The 17,744-nt window shown below is 30.4% G+C and overlaps 1 protein-coding gene across 1 annotated transcript in view; it reads right to left on the reverse strand.

The window, feature by feature from the left end:
• Window positions 1-17,744, reverse strand: part of LOC123564912 (tubulin-specific chaperone D-like) — a 91,195-nt gene that overhangs the window by 28,944 nt on the left and 44,507 nt on the right. The window contains 8 exon segments of the mRNA XM_053537563.1: window positions 294-411; window positions 919-992; window positions 1,409-1,489; window positions 2,294-2,467; window positions 3,593-3,749; window positions 4,392-4,454; window positions 6,620-6,727; window positions 7,248-7,282. Of these exon segments, the coding sequence (XP_053393538.1) occupies window positions 294-411; window positions 919-992; window positions 1,409-1,489; window positions 2,294-2,467; window positions 3,593-3,749; window positions 4,392-4,454; window positions 6,620-6,727; window positions 7,248-7,282 (810 nt within the window).

Here is a 17,744-nt window from a genome sequence, read left to right on the forward strand (position 1 = left end):
AAGGAGTGAAATACAAGTCAGCGACCCAAATACTCATGTCGTTCAAAATGAGGTCTGCCAAATGAACATTCTGTTCTGCTTTCGTCTACAAATAACAATGTAAAATATCTTCTTTTTTAAGTAAAACACATTTTGCAAGTGGAAGAATATTTTGCCTCTTGTGTACCCAAAAATATGCTAAAAATGAAAAAAGGAATTGGGATCTTTTTATTAGGACCTTTTTCAGCTTCATTTAAACATATTTTTTGACCAAATTATAGCAATATGTCCTTAAGTGTTCCGTTCTAAATTACCTTCCTTCTTTGACAGCTATTTGACTCAAAGCATACACAATTTCTGCCACAGACAGAATAGATCCATGTCTTGTTTGTAGATCCATACATGTTGTATGTGGTAACAATTTTGGCAGAACTGAAACATATGCAATACCATACAGATGTAATAAAATGGAATGTACAAAGCATTAACAAAACATTGATAAAACTTTGAAAATGGCAGCAACTATAGCAGGACAATGTTTTCCCCTTTTTTTAAGTTATTATTACATTACAAGTACTGCAATATTATGACTTCAATGTATGTGTATACATGTTTCGTTTACACAATGGTGGACATTTTGTTTGTTTGTTTTGGGTTAAACAATTTTTCAACAGTATTTCAGTTACGAAATGGCGGGCAGTTAACCTAACCAATGTTCCTGGATTCTGCACCAGTACAAACCTGTTCTTCACAAACAAACTAGTCATTTTACTCACTTACTATTTTACATATCGTATTGTGTTACATTTGACATATCTGATTGTGTTACATTTTACATACCTGATTATATTACATTGTGTTGCATTTTATATATTGTTACATTTTACATACCTGATTGTGTTACATTTTACATATTGTATTGTGTTACATTTTACATACCTGATTGTGTCATATGCTGTGGGGATTTCTCAGTCAAGTTATGTAGAGCTTTAGCAGTTAATTCTCTTATTGCACTGTAAAAAAAAGTAAAGTTCATGCAATTCTAAACTTTTACAAAGTTAAATTATCAGTAAAGACTATTGGTTGCAAAACAATATAGATAAATGTAGACACATCTTGATGAAATTTGCCCTTCACCTTTGTCATCAAATCCAACTTGCGATGCAGATTTCTTTCACTGAGGAAGTTACAAAGCTAACTTGAAGAAGACAGGTGATTCAACATAGGTGTCCTCCCATGCCTTAAAATAATGCCTGGGAGCAAACAGGGTCCTCAGCTTGTTGCTTGAAAGTTGCTAAATCAACTAAATTGTGTTTTTTTGACAGATATGCTTTCCTTATTTTTGAAATGAAAATATCTATGTTTCTATTAACTGTAAAACTGTTTAAGATGTTCTATGAAAATATTTCACTATTAAGCTACTCTTTACCTGTCCCAGTGATGAACTTTAACGTCTGCTAAATGATCTATCAATGCATCGGTGTACTGTGGAAACTGGGCAACAAACACGCTGAAATAATATGTAAAACATTTATACTATAAAATAACTTTGTTTTCAGTAAATGTATGCCAGTAGTGTCAAAAGAAATGCTGTTTTTCTTCTCAATTATATTGCTAATGTTGTTTGTAGAAATAAAAAACGCAAGCCGTTACACGGTTCATATTTGGCATTAACTGCCTTCACCTGTGTCATGAAACATTACATACCAATTCAAGATTGAGGCACGTTAAGGTTAAAATAGGTTTCCTATAATTAAAATAACATCTACCATAGTGGTACACAGCCATGTGCAGCAAAACAGACATTGATAGGATATCCATACCTTTAGGCAATGGTACCCTGTAACATCTCAGTTCTAGACTAGATAACAGAGTGTTCTGCTCCCTATTACAAATTAGTCCACTGTTGAAAGGGTATCTTTACGATGTAGGAAGGTTCCCTGTAATAATCACTCCAGTTCTACATAGTAATTTGTCCAGTACACTCAAGAAATAAATCTGCTGTTAGAATGTTTACACTGAAAAAGTCCCTGTAATACTCACCTCAGTTCTAGACAGCAAAGTAGTCAGCTGTGGAGAAGCTAAGGAAATCTATACTATAAGGGGATATTCATTGTAGATCTCATCTCAGTTCAAGATAGCAAAGTAGTCAGTTGCAGTAAAGATATCTATACCGTGAGTGGATATTCATTGTAAAACTCGCCTCAGTTCTAGACCTACCTGAGTTTTAGATAGCAATATGTTCCCTACAGCAAAGTAGTCGGCTATGGTAAGGATATCTATACAATGACGGACTGTTGGCTGTAAAACTCACCTCAGATCTAGATAGCAATGTGTCCGGTTCCCTACAGCAAAGTAGTCGGCTGTTGTAAGGATTTCTATACCATGTGGGAAGGTTCCCTGCCTACCAACATTTTCCTGGAATGCTGCTGCAGCTGCCCTTCTCACATTCACTTCACGATCAAATATTGAAGCAATTACCAGTGAGCTGAAAATAATTAACCATGGTAATAAAAATCTTATGTACTTCTAAAGTGACATTTCGGTAATATGAGTATTGGCATCACAGCTTTGTATACATCCAGATATTCACCCTCTCAGTACTTGTTCAATTAAAATGATGAAGTTCACTTAGCATGAACCCAACAGGCAAAAGTAACAAAATTAAGATAATACCACTTTGTGATAGTATGTCACTGTTTTTATTAACCCTGCATGTAGACAATGGAAACATTTCTTAGATGATGTTATTGTTGTTCTGTCTGGTAAACAGAATGACTGGGAAGCAGATCTTAATGTTAAATACAACAAAATGAGTACAATTTTTGCAAAAAAAAAAAAATTAACAACAAAATTTGTTCACAAATGGAAAGGAAATATAATGCAAATATAAGAAATGGAAGGGTTTTTTTTGGTTTTTGTTTTAGTTCATACGAAATGAATGACTGAAAATTATTCTGCAAGTATTTCTGACCGGACTAGATAAAATGAATATACTAAATCTAGAACAAATGGATACATTTCAATGGATACATTTCACTGGCTTGCTTTTACTAAAATGATTTACTAGTAAATGAACAGCAATCAACTCATACATAAAACACATTTACTCACTCCAAGGATCCAACCAGTAAGGTCAAATTTTCATGCATATGCACTAACATTATACTGACACATTAAATAACCAAGTCAATCCTAGCTTATAAAAGTCTAAATGTTATAACTCCTTTACTCTGAAATCATTCAATTTGGTGGGCATGAAATTTTTATGGTTTTAGCCAAAAGGGCTATTTAGTAGATCTATGGATATAAACTTGTGGATTTCAACTATTTAAGGTAAACTGAATGGGAATTTCTACTGTTCATTTGGATTACATTTTGCTGATGAATGCAACTATGAAATCCTCGAAAATCGAAAATAAGTCCACAACAAATAAATAAAGATTTCACATTACATGCTTACAAATTTAAACTCGCTATGCTTGAAATGAATTTATTATCATCCTTAATGAAACTTTGTCCAGTAATGTTCTTTTACTCTGATGAAGAGCCAAATTTGTACAATGTTTTCTCAGACATGTGACATGTATTCTAACATATCAAGTACACAAACCTTGCAATCTTGTTAACATAAGGAGTAATGTCTTGTGGCTCATAGGCCCTTGCAAATGCCCAGCATACGTAACATGCAGCATCTCTAACATGAGCTCCGACCGAGAAACTTCCTCGCCTTTCGTCGTAGGCCAGAGCTTTCAACACTACAGGTACCACTGAAAATGTTAAATATGAAATGATCTTCATGATAAATTGTGCAAGTTTCATTTCACTCACAGGCTGGAATAGCAGAATATCAACTTTTAAGGAGATATAATGGTTACCAGAATATCACCCTGTATTACACACAGGCTTTTGAATTTTTAACAAACATACATAAAACTTATATTTTCGTAACTTCAACACTGACATAACATATTGTATGTATATCATATCTATGCAGCATACACAAACTTGAAATCTTTCTCTTTGAAAAACAGCAAAGCTTCTAAATTTTTTTTTTTTTTTGTCTAAAATATACTCAAATACTGTACCGTATATATACAGACAGAGTATTATTATTATTATATCATAAAAGATTCATATAGCTACCTTATCATGATAAATACATTAAAAGGTGCTTAACATGCAAAGGCAGCCACTTTGGATGCCAAATTCAACATCTAACAGAACAGACACAAAGAGATTTTAACAAAGGGACAGAACCAGGGAAACCACAAGAACAGAGAGAGACATATTTTAGATACAGACACATACAACTAAGTTTGCCTATTTCTTTGAAAATTGGCAGCATGCTCCTTCAATGTGCCAAGTCACAAATGTATAGTACATGACCTGGAAGAACAAAACATACTTACCATCTGAGAGTCTCTGAGGCAGTAACAAACCTCTTCTACCAAGTTCTGCTAGAGCTAAACATCCTAAAATATATCATTTTAATATTAAATTCTGCTGACCTTTCACTGTCATTTTTTAGTAAGTGATAAATAAGTCTAAAAACAAGTTTGAATCTGACCATAACAGACCATTTAAAGATATCATTTCCAAAAGTTACTAGAGGAATCTTGTAAGCATAATTCATTTTTAGCCGATATTTAATGTGTTCAATTTATATGCTAGAGTGACAATCAAAACAAACAAAAAGTTAAAGATTTAGTATGCCCATCTTTCACTATACTATTGTATCATTGGATACTGATTTAAATCTATAAAATTCTCATCAAATATAATTAACTCTGCTAAATGTATCAACTGTGAAAGAAAAGCTGCCATCACAATGTTTTTCTTTAGCAGAATTACATAATTAAGTGCAGCTATGCAAAAACAAGAGGACCATGATGGTCCTGAATCGCTCACCTCTTCCCACATGACCCAGTTGATAAACATTCAGACCAACTTTCATACAGATCCCATGAAAAATATGGCCTCTAGAGAGGTCACAACGTTTTTTCATTATTTGACCTACTGACCTACTTTTTGAAGGCACGTGACCCACTTTCGAACTTGACCTAGATATCATCAAGATGAACATTCTGACCAATTTTCATGAAGATCCATTCACAAATATGGCCTCTAGAGATGTCACAAGGTTTTTCTATTTTTAGACCTACTGACCTAGTTTTTGACCGCACATGACCCTGTTTCGAACTTGACCTAGATATAATCAAGATGAACATTCAGACCAACTTTCATACAGATCCCATGAAATATATGGCCTTTAGAGAGGTCACAAGGTTTTTCTATTATTTGGCCTACTGACCTAGTTTTTGATGGCACGTGACCCACTTTCGAACTTAACCTAGATATCATCAAGGTGAACATTCTGACCAATTTTCATGAAGATCTCATGAAATATATGGCCTCTAGAGAGGTCACAAGGTTTTTCTATTTTTAGACCTACTGACCTAGTTTTTGACCGCATGTGACCCAGTTTCAAACTTGACCTAGATATCATCAAGATGAACATTCAGACCAACTTTCATACAGATCCCATGAAAAATATGGCCTCTAGAGAGGTCACAAGGTTTTTCTATTATTTGACTTACTGACCTAGTTTTTGAAGGCACGTGACCCAGTTTCGAACTTGACCTAGATATCATCAAGGTGAACGTTCTGACCAATTTTCATGAAGATCTTGTGAAATATATGGCCTCTAGAGAGGTCACAAGGTTTTTCTATTTTTAGACCTACTGACCTAGTTTTTGAAGGCACGTGACCCAGTTTCGAACTTGACCTATATATCATCAAGATAAACATTCTGACTAATTTTCATGAAGATCTTGTGAAATATATGGCCTCTAGAGAGGTCACAAGGTTTTTCTATTTTTAGACCTACTGACCTAGTTTTTGATGGCACGTGACCCAGTTTCGAACTTGACCTAGATATCATCAAGATGAACATTCTGACCAACTTTCATAAAGATCCCACAAAAAATGTGACCTCTAGAGTGGTCACAAGCAAAAGTTTACGGACGGACGGACGGACGCACGGACGGACGACGGACGCTGCGTGATCACAAAAGCTCACCTTGTCACTATGTGACAGGTGAGCTAAAAACACAAACACTAGAGCTCGGTGACCAGTATGGATCCAGGTCAGCCTGCACATCCATGCAATTTGATAGGGATCCATTCTGTTTGCTTATCATCTGCACACAAGTGGCAAAATCCAATTCTTCAAATATCAAAGGAGGATTAGAAAATATTATATCTTTTTTTTTTCTTCCTACATTCATGTAACATAGTTCCCCACCCAAATCTTTTCAAACGAAAAACCGTTTTATGTTTATCATTCTGCACTCTAAGCAACGACAACACTGTATGGGTCATATACATATGACTCTCCAGCCTCAACAGGAAGACGCAGGTGACCCTGTGGTCAATATTTCATGCATGAGCGGACACCAGAGTTGAGCAACTGATCTTCCCAAAACCAGCTAGAAGGCTTCCTCACTTGACAACTCAAGAAGCACTTAAAACCCAAAAGGGTAAATGGTAAGTGATTCGGATATTCTGCCACAAAGGTCCCCAGAAAAAAAAACATTATTCAAATCAGTGAAACATCCTGCTTGATGTGCCAACCTACCTCCATGCCAGGCACCATCAGATTCTTGAAGATTGAAAAGGTCCATCAATGACCCGACCACCTCATCTGCTAGTTCTTGGGGCAATCTGCCTGTGATACGGCCAACACTGAAATAATGGTAACTGTTTTCAAAACCATACCGAATGTTTGGCAATTTTAATTTTTTGGTGTAGATGAGCTTCTTATTGCTTGAGAAGACATAATTAGCATTTATACATTTATTCTGAGGTAAACATTTCTTTTTAGAAAGACAGTGCAGTTGCATTATTATTACTATTTCTGAATTTTGGTAACATTTAAGGCCATTCTATTTGTTTTCTCTGTGGTCATTACTTTTTTCCAGCGGGGCCCAAAGCATCAATGACTTCTGCAGTCCGGGCCTTGCAGGGCTTCAACCAATAAAATGGTGTGGGTTTCATGGGCATATATTTTTAAACTTTAAAATTAAAATTTAAAGGCAATTTTTTTCATCCTAAAATTGAACTTAAAGTCAAAATTTTTAATTTTTTTTTTTTAGCTCATTTGGAAAAAAAAATCAATGACGAAAAAAAAAATTTAAGAAAGTCAAAGCATAAAAAAAAAGACAGGAAAAACCCTGTCCTTAGTTGTACAATAAAAGAAGTCTAACCCCTTTGCAGCGACCACCTCACTATGGTGCTTTATCTTTCAACATTCAGATTTGCCTAAAATATATAAATGTGGGGGAATTTAAAAACAATTGTATTGAAATAGAATGTATCCTGCTTTCTTTTTGGAATTAGAAAAAATTTCCCCGGGTAAGTTTTCACGACTAAAATCATTGTTTAGATTTCAAATAAAAGGAAATTTATATCAGACGAGCGCAGGTCAAAAGAAATGATTTAAAAAAAACTAAAACCACCCGGAGTGTAAATAGTGTTCAAATACTTTTTTACTAAAATTTTTCCCGATTCTAATAGTCTTTATTGTAAAATTTGGGAAACTGTAACACGTCTTGCAGAAGAGTTCGTTCAGGTGAAAATGGTAAATTATTCGCAAAGAGAAAAACCAATCTATGTAAGTAAAAAAACCAAGACAGTTCGAATTCAGCGTTTTTTTTAAACAGCTTTAATAACAATTTGTGCTTTTTCTGATGCATAAAAGGATAAACTAAAAAATGTGTTGAGGTGACATCCCATAATACCATTGTGAGAATACGGGTAGCATTGCTAGTCATTAAAATAGGGTTTTAAACCAAAAACAACCGTCTTTTTTTTTATAGCAAAAAATCAAGATTCGACACGCCCCAAGGATTTTAACCACACCCGCAAAATCCACAAATATTCACCATTTTTTGCATAACATTCTTTTAGACCAAAATTTATATGTTGTGCTGTAACATTGGGACGTCAAACAATGTTTTATTGATAGTAATGTCACAGTTCAGTCTTCTTTTTTTAAAGGCGTTCGCATTTTTGGTAAATATTGTCTTTTATCTGGTAAGACAGAATAAGCCTCATTTGGAAAATGTAAATCTTTTATTTTTAATGGCCCCCCCCCCTGTGTTCCTTAAAAAACAACAAAAAAACTATTTTTGAAAAAAAACATATGATATTAAAAGTTTGAAAAATTAAAAAATTTAAAATAAAGTTTAAAAACGAGTTAATCATTTGTTTTTCGTCAGAAATTTTTTCAGTGAACATTCTTTGAATAATAAAGGTATTCCCCAAATTCAATGAGGGACCACCCCTTTTTAGAAATTTAGCAGGGAAAAGGTTAAGAGGAAAAAGGAATTTGAGTACTAATTTATTAGTTAGATTACTCGCTAAAAGGGGACAAAAGATTAAAATCTAAAACATGCTTCACATTCCCCCCCTCCCCTACCAAACCCAACAAAATAAGTTCTAAGGTTTAAAATTTATACTCCTATATTATCACCCAAAATTTTAAGATTTTGCGGGGCCCGCACTTTTTTATTAAAAGTACAAACGAAAATTGAGGCAAAAAAATATGACAAAATTTTACGATGTTAAAGTTATTTTACTTTAAAAAAAAATATTTAAATAAGTAAATGGAAGGGGCTAAAATTAATTAATTTTTTTTTTCTTTTAAAAAAAATTCAGTTTTTTAGCAAACATAATGGAACATCTTATTAAAATACAAAATTCTCTAATCAAATCATAACAAATAGTTAGATTTATTGAAAGAATTAAAGAAATAAATTTAATTTATTACCCATGATTATTAAAATGTTAAAATTTGATAAAAAATGTACGCTGTCCTGTAAAAACTGCAATTTAATAAAAAATTAAAATAAACTTAACAAAATTTAATTGTCAAATTTAAAAGAAACATACTTAAATAATTAGTCATTATTGAAATGTTTTAATTACACTGTTCATAATTTTAATTGGTAATTAATACTGTTTGCTCTTTCTTTGATATTTCAATCATCAAAGTTCAATTGTTTGTTCACTGTAAGCTGTGTTCAACTCATTAAAGTAAACTGGTAAGACAATTAAAAGCAAACGAAAAAAACAAGGGGAAGTTTTCCCAAATAAAACTGACCGACACCAGACCCAACCCCAAAACCCTGTGATTTCACTAAGCAGAATTATACCTTGCAATACACTAGAGAAAAAAATTTCCCAACAAGTTTCATTAAATACATAGAGAACAAAAAAATCATAAAAATGGATTTTATTCAGCGCTTAAAATTACGCAGCCGTTGGGGGGTTTCCCACAACAGGGACAAAAAAGTTTCTGAGTTGGAGGAACCTTTTCAATGTTTGATTTAAAATTTTTATAATTTTTTCTTTTTTTCTTAAAAATTAGGCATTATCAACTTTAATCATTAAGTATTTTTTAAATTACATTATTCAATGTTTTAAGGGGGGTTTCCCAGTGTGAAGACATTTCGGTATTTAAATTAAAAAATCATCATGTCTTTTTTTGTTTTTTCAAGGGGGAATAACCAGTCTGGGACAGCAATGCCGATGTCTGCCATAGAAGAAACAGTCTCGCATCTAGTTGTTTCTCCGTTGTCTGTCACTGAGGGATGTGTCCGGAAAAGTTTTAAAAAGAATGGGGGTAGTTTTTGTTAAAAATTCCCTTTTTTTCATTTTCACAAACACTTTATTTCCTTTTTTTTTTAATTCTACACAAAGACCGGAACCTAATAAAAAACATTAATTTATGAGTTTAAAAATTATGAGGCAAACCCATTTTTTTTTAGTAATGCCTTGATTTTTTTTAAAAACCGTTTTAATGCATGCTATTCTATTCTTGCGGTACAAAATTTCAGCAAGGTCGTAAAACCGAGTATAGGGGGAGACAAAAAGACAAGAAATTTATGACATCATCCCCAACGGGGGGCAGCACCATTCAGGACAAGGGTGCGGGAAGTGGCCCAGGTTTTTGTGAATTTCTAGATGTGATTGAAAATATTTTAAAAGTGTGCAAGGCTAAAATGTTACTGAAATAGGGTTAAGAAAATGCTTTGTTGTCATGTTTTCCCCAATTTTAATGTACACATTTTTTTTATTAAAATAAATTTTTAAAGGGATTATTTCTTTTTAAGTTTTTTCACTTGCAGGCAGTTTTTGTCTACTGCCACCACCTCAACCACTTTCCCCCCTCGTCATCATAAGAAGGAACAATAAGAACCGTTTATTTTGACCTTGTCAAACAGAAGCAAAAAGGGGTTTGTAAAAAACAGTATGTTTTTTAGGGTTTAGCAGTAATTAACAAATTTCCTGCTTTTAAAATTCAAAGAAATGAAATTTAAGTTGTATCGTAATATAAAAATTCTTGTAGAAAAACCCCCCAAAATTCAGTTTCATCAAAATTTCTTCACTGAGTGTTTTACATACACATGATTTAGGTTTTGGGGTTTTAGCTAGTTTTTCTTTTTTGACATATAAAAAAATAACCAAGCAAAATTTTTAAAAAGTATGCAGAAGCGCACGCAAGTAAAATATGATATGAATTTTTTTCAAAAATTCAAGTCTAAACTAGAGTTGTCACAGGAGTGACGAATTATACCCCCCTTTGGGGCCTTGAAAGAACAAAGCCAATGTCAAGCTAACTTGCTCCCCCTTTGACCCCTGACTCAAATTTAAAAGGGGCCCTTGCTGGTCAGATAAAATTCCCAAAAGGGGTTTCAAGTCCTCAGCCAAGCGTTCAAGTATTGCCCAGAAAAGGTTTAACGACCTTTTGGAACCCAAAAAAATTTACGGGTACTGCTGGTGATGACCAACCCCCCAAAAATTTTTCAGGGCCCTAGGCCCTGCATTGTCCAGTTATTCCGGAAAACCGTTAACATTTTCTGTTTGTGACCTGACCTTTTGGCCCTCAAACCTCAAATTTGAACTGAATTTTTTAATCATGTTAAACCTGTGTGAAAAGTTTAAAAGGATATTTAAGACCTAGCCCAACTTTTCAATTTTTCTTTTTAGAAACTTTTTAACTGTTGAGTACGTGCCCTTTTGCCCTTTTGACCCCCCAACCCAAAGTCAAATTTTCCTGTATTTTCGTGTTCACTGTGTACCAAAAAAAATTTTTTAAATCGTAAACCCCTTTAAGAGTTTCATCTGAAAAACGTTAGCTGTTAAAAGTCACTGGGACCTTGACCTTTGACCTACCAAACCCCAAAAGTCGAACTGACCTGATTTTGATTTTACCCTAAGTATTATTTAAATCGGTCAACCTTTCAAGATTATCTTGGAAAACCAAAAAAACAACGGAGCAGACAGACCGCAGACAAGCTCAGTTCCTATAACAACCTACCTCTATATAAAAAAATCCGTTTTAACCCTTTATTAGCACGTATAATTTCCAAAGGATGGAGTTTACTGAATTTTTTTTTTCACTTTTGATTTTTTTGCTTAAAAACAACCCGGAAATCTTTTAAATAAAAAAGCCTCTACATAGAGTTCTTAAATAAATAAAATTCAAAATTGCGGGGAGAAGATCCATTTTAACAAAACCATTTTCTCAGACAAGACATGGTGCAAAAGCATTAATTTTTGAATAATAATAAGCAATTAACGTATACTTTGGGGTTGGAGGTTCATTACAATTTTTTGCAATAAAAAGGGCCCGTTGGAACCGATCTGAAAAAATTTGGGAAATCTGACTTATTGCTAACTAGAAGTCAGGTAACGTTTTGAAAATCCCAAAGGTTGCAGTCCCAAACAAAATGCTGCGATGCAAAAGGGCTAAACACAGATTTAAAAAATGTAAAGTTTCAAAGTTTTAATACAAAATATGTTTTTTGTTTTAAAAAAGAAATAAACAGCTATTTAGGTTTTAGAATTGTTTGTGCGAAGTCTTTTTGACCCCCCCTTGCCCCTTGCCCCTTTTCTAAAAAATCAATCCCGGACAATTTAAAAAATAAGAAAAAAACAGGTTTTCAGGGGCTTTAATTGAAAACCCTTACCAATTTAACAAAATGAGAACAAATCAAAAAAAATATTAAAAAAAATTAAAACTATAAAATTTTCCCTCCTGTAATATTATTTCCCGTTTCTTTTTTATTACAAATATTATACCGATTTTTAAAAAAACGATTATTGCGCTTTCCCTTTTATCAGCTGTTATTTGCAATAATCAATAAAGGGGCACCGGTACTTTAAAACATTTTTGTTTAAAAAGGGTTTTATTGATAAACTGAAAAGACCCCGGTTTTGATAAATAGTTTTTGTTCAAACGTTTTTGAAATTACGTGTAATCCATTTCACTAATGCCTTAGTATAGAACGTTTCCGGAGACATATGTGTCAGTTTTTTTGAAACAGTTTTTGAGAATTACGCTGTTTTCAAAATTTTTTTAAACTTTAAACGTATAGTTAATTTGTAATTTGGTGACACACGGTGTGTTTACAATCAATTTTATTTTAAAAAGCATTTATTGCTTTTTTAAAGATAAACTAATCGGGGATTTTGTTTTAAAAATATTTGTTTTTATTTTCTTTTGTAAGATTTATTGGGTACATAGTAATTAAATTTTTAAACCCAAAAGTTTGCTTTATGGGCACGTCATCCGGTATAGTTACCCGATATGTAGAATTAAGAAAATTTCCCCTCAAAAGTGAAAAGTTTTTTTGTAGATGTTGAATCCTCTAGGGTGAATATAAACTTTTTTTTCCTTGTGAAAATAAATTTTAATTTTTTTCTTATAATGGGTTTAACTGATCAGGGCCAAAGTCCTCAGTCCTAAAGTGCTATATTTTTATATTTTGCTAAATTCCCAAAAAAAATAGATTCAATACCACCGAAACCTTCTTTTCCACCCCCAAAAAAAAAAAGGATTTTGGTTTTAAGGGTTTATTGGCCCCCTATGGGCCTGGCCCCCTAAAAATATTAATATCTTTTAATAAATTTCCAGTTTTTGCATAAACAAACCCCTTTAAGTCACATTAGTACATCATTTTTTATTCTTGGTTTGTGTTTTTAAAAACTTTATAATCTCGATAAATTCCCGGGCTTTAAATTTAAAAATTTTTTAAAAGCCCAGACGCCCAGATCTTCTATGTTTATATATCCCGGCACCCCCGACGGTTAAAAATTTTTTTTTATTTTTTCGTAATATAAAACTTTTATTTTAGTATTAAAGGAAACACTTCTGTTTTAATTTTTTTATTTCTTTTTTCCAAATTTTCTTTTATTTTTTTTCTTTTTTTAAGTTTAAGAATTATTTCATAAATATCAACTCGTTTTGTTTTTGGGGAAAATTCGAAGCAGATAAACTATCAACAAAGCCTTTTGTTTTTAGCTATTGGTTTCTTGTTTTTTAAAAAAACTTTTTACTTTTGAATTTTTTCGATTAGTGGAATTTTCCGACATTTAAAGGTTATTTCTTAGTATTAGCAGTAAAATTTCTTGGGGATTTTCGTATTGTTTTTTCCTTTTTTAGTGATATTTCCAAATACAGAGTCCAATCATTTGTTATTTTTTAATTTGTCATTTTTATCTTAATTGCTTCGTATTAGCAGGAATTAAATCTTCTTTTTTAAAGATTTTTTTAACTACAAGTCCAGTTTTTTTTTTATGTTTTTTTAACTTTATCATTAAATTCATTAAAATCTTTTGTAATTTTTTTTTTTATATTTTTAATTTGCTATTTTAAAATTTTGGCGGTTGTCAACAATATAATCCAATTTTGAATTTTTTTTTTTTAAGTCATTATTTAGAATTAATTTCTTTTTTTAAGGTTTTTTATGCTGTATCATGTATACCTTTTGTGAACTGCCTTTTCAATTCAGATTTTTTCTGCCAATTATTTTAAAATGTATCAGTAAATTTGATTTTCCTTTGCCATTTTAGTTTTAGTTATTTTTTTCTGTTTTTTTTTAACGAACTTTTTGTAATTTTTCTCAGCTTAAATTTTTATCTTTTTGCTCTTCATGTTTAATCTACTATCTTTTTTAATTCTTGAACTTGAGTTTAAAAATTTTTAAAATTTAAACCCAAAACTTCTTTTTGTTTCATCGCAAAAGATTCTCTTCAAGTTCTTTAAAGAATCAGTCATAGCTTTCATTTTCTTTAATTTTTTCCTTTTTTAAAAGATTTAAATTTAAAAATGAATTCTTTTTAAAAAACTTTTGTTTTTTCTTTAATATTTTTACTTCTACTTCTAGTGTTGTTTTATACTTTTCTCTTCAAGTTTATGTATCTATTCCTTTGAATTTTTTTTTACACAAACCGTTTGAAACGCATGTTGGGGGTTTTTCGGATTCCTAGGTTGATTATTCTTACCCCCATATCTAAAGCTCTATTCTTGTTTATCAAGTCCTTATTTCTGTGAAAAATACGATTCGTTTCCTTTTAAGCTTTTTTAATTTTTTTTAGTGCATAAACACTTAAATCAATATCAAATTTTCTTTCTTATACTGTCAGGTTCACTTATTTTTTTTACATCTTTTAAAACTCCCTTTATAATATTTATTTACCCGTAAAATTTTTTTTTTAAAAACTTCCCCGGTTTTTCAATATATAAGAAATCATATTTTTTTTTTTGTTAGCAAAAAATATCACGACTATATTTTGTTCATGCAAATCATTATTTTTCCTTTTACCTGGGGCTTTCAAATAAAAATTTAAAGTGAAAAGTTAATTCGAATATCTTTTGGTGTTTTATGAAGAGACTTAAATAAATAAAAACAACATTTTTTTGACGTTTGAAAAAAGTTTTTGTTATTTCATTTGAAATTTTTTTCTTCACATACAAAAAATCAAAAATTATACTTTTTGTTTTTCTGATTAGATTCTCACAAGGTTCAATTGGTGGGGCAGTGAATATTAAGTTTCATTTTTACTAATTTTAATTTTTTTTTCAATTTGATTTAAGTGTTATTTAAAACTTGATATTTAGTTGTTCTAAGTTTTTAGATACAAGTAAATTTTTCAAATTATAAGGGGGTTTTCGAAGTAATGCATTAATTATTGTTTTTCCGGATCCAGAAGATCCAAATTAAATTCTAAACAGAACTGGCATAAAAAGGATAAAAAATTTTTTAAAATTATTGGTTTATCACTTTTTGTATCATAATTTGGGAAATTTCCCTTTATAATTAATACATTATTTTTTTTCAATATCTTAAAATTATTTTAATTATTTTTATTTTTTAAATTATCTTTCATTATTTTATATAAAATGCAATGAAAATTAAAGAATAAAAATTTTAAAAAAAAAAATTGGGGCAAAAGTGAGAGATCTGGAGAAAAAAAAAATGAAGAAAAAAAAAAAAAGTACAAAAGGATTGTATATGAAATTTTTAAAAAAATTACTGAAAAAAAAAAAGTCAAAAAGAACAATTCAAGTCAGTTAAAAGCTTACCTGGAAAAAACAACAATTAGCGTTCTAGGGGTGAAGAAAAACATACAAAATACCCGGGTGTACCACAGCAATTCCAAGAACCAAAACCAATTACGAGGGCTGGGAAGAAACAGAAAAATTTCCTGAAATTTTTGGACAAAACCGAAAAAAAGGAAATGCCTACAGTAGATTTGATGCTGGTTTGGATATAAGTTTTAAAGGAAAAAGATATTTCCCAAACCGTCTGAAAAGTTGATTTTTTTTCTGAGATGAATCTAATCCAATAAAATATAGGACACAGCCAAAAAACAATAGGTATGTTACTACGAATATTTTGAAGTAAACGGTTGATAGCTAGCAAATCAAGATCAAAAGTCCAATAAAAAGAAATACAAAAGAAAATTTAAAAATAAAACCCAAAACGAAAAATGTAAAGTACAAAAAAAAGGTTTATAAATACTTTTAATTTTAACTCCTACATTTAAAAAAGATGGGCAAGAATAAAAAAACATAACCCCTATAAAGTTTCACCAAAGGGAATATGGTAATTAATTTTTAACTTTAAATAAACTTTTGGTCAAAAAAATTAATTTAAAGGGTAGAAAAACTGGAAAAGAAATCATTAACACAAAAGTAGATGAGATTTTAAATTGATTTGTTAATAAAGATATAACAATAAAAAAAAACATTCAATTTATTCAAGAAAAAAATTTTTTTAAAAAATTTTCAGAAAAGTCAGGATTACCCATCAATAAAAGATCATGAAAAATTAAAAAATTTAATTGGGGGGAAAGGTTATACGTTTTTCCCTTATCCAAAAGAATTGGTTTTAAAGATTAGATTAATTTGTGTTCAAATTTAAAGTGGAAATAAAAAAGAAAACAAAAAAATAAGGGATTAGAATAATTGATGAACTTTAAAAAAAACATTTTTACCGAAAACTGAAATGTTTATAAAAAATTTTTTTTTTGAATTTAAATTTTAAATTTAAAATTTTTTGTTATTAAAAAAGGGAACCCAAAAAAAAAGTATAAGTTCTGAAAAAGTTAAAAATAAAAAATAAACCGAGTGATTTTACATCGATTTAGTGTTCTTTAATTTAGATAAAATAAAATTCGTTGTTGGTTTGGTAGTATTAAAAACTAGACCTACTTTGGAAAAATTAGTGATGAAAATGACAATAAAAGAATTGTTTCATAAGGTAAAGGTTGAAAGTTTTTATTTTCAAAGGTTCTTAAGTTACACAATATTAAAATTATATTAGGAAACATAATTAAAAATGAGATTTTGAATTTTATAAACAGAAATTGCACCCAAAAAGTTGGAAATTTTTTTAAGTAGTTTTAAAATTTTTATTTCAATTTAAAATAATTTAAGTTGGGTTTGGGAAATACAAATTTTCATAATTGTTTGGATTTGAGAAAAAAAATTAACAAAATGAAGGGGGAAATAAAACACCAAAAATAACTAAATCTGGGGGGGTCAATTTTCATTTTATTGTGTTTATTGAAATTACTTGTTGATGGTAATTTCGGTTTATTTTTTGCCTTTAAGTACTGCAGATTTAACAAAAGCTTATCCCTTTACAAAAAAACCACAAAAGTTGGATTTGAAATAAAAATAAATTTTAAAATTTAATAAGAATATATTTACGAGTATTTGGTAGAATAATTAATTTTTAAGAGTTGAAAAAGTTTTTCATTTTAATTTAAAAAAAATTAATTAAAACTAAAGTTTTAAAAAATTTAATTTTAATTTTGAAATTATAAATTTTAGTTTTATATAAAGTACAAGAAAGTTTATGACAAAAATAAAGGAAAATTTATTTTTTTTGATCTCACCGGGAAAAGAAATCATACACGGAACAGTTTTTGACATTTAACGAAAATTTCTTTAAGGGATTGCATCTTCAATAGCACAGTGGAAAAAAAAATTTGGAAAAACAGGAAAAGCAGCACTTGAAAGTGGAACAAAAAGGGTTGGCACAGAAGTTGGGAAATTTACTGAAAGTTTTTTGGAAGTTCCCGGAATCTAATAAATTGTTTTAAAAACTTAAAAAAAACCTGTCCGGCATTGGTAATTTAATTTCTAAGGAATTAAAGAAAAGAATAATAATAAAAAAGTAAGGAGGGGGAATTCATATAGAATTAAAAAAAATATTTCAGGATCTGGGCAGTAAAGTATTAAAAAGATTAATTTTAAAAAAAAAGATTTAATTTAAAAAAAAAAAAAAAAAAATAGAATAAAAAAATAAAAAAAAAAAATAAAATTATATAATATAACATGTTTAGAAAAAAACAATATTGTGAAAGATAGAATAACCCATTCAATTTGTCGCTTTAATACTGCC

This window comes from Mercenaria mercenaria, chromosome 2 (genome assembly GCF_021730395.1).
Source record: "Mercenaria mercenaria strain notata chromosome 2, MADL_Memer_1, whole genome shotgun sequence".
Lineage (NCBI taxonomy): Eukaryota > Metazoa > Mollusca > Bivalvia > Venerida > Veneridae > Mercenaria > Mercenaria mercenaria.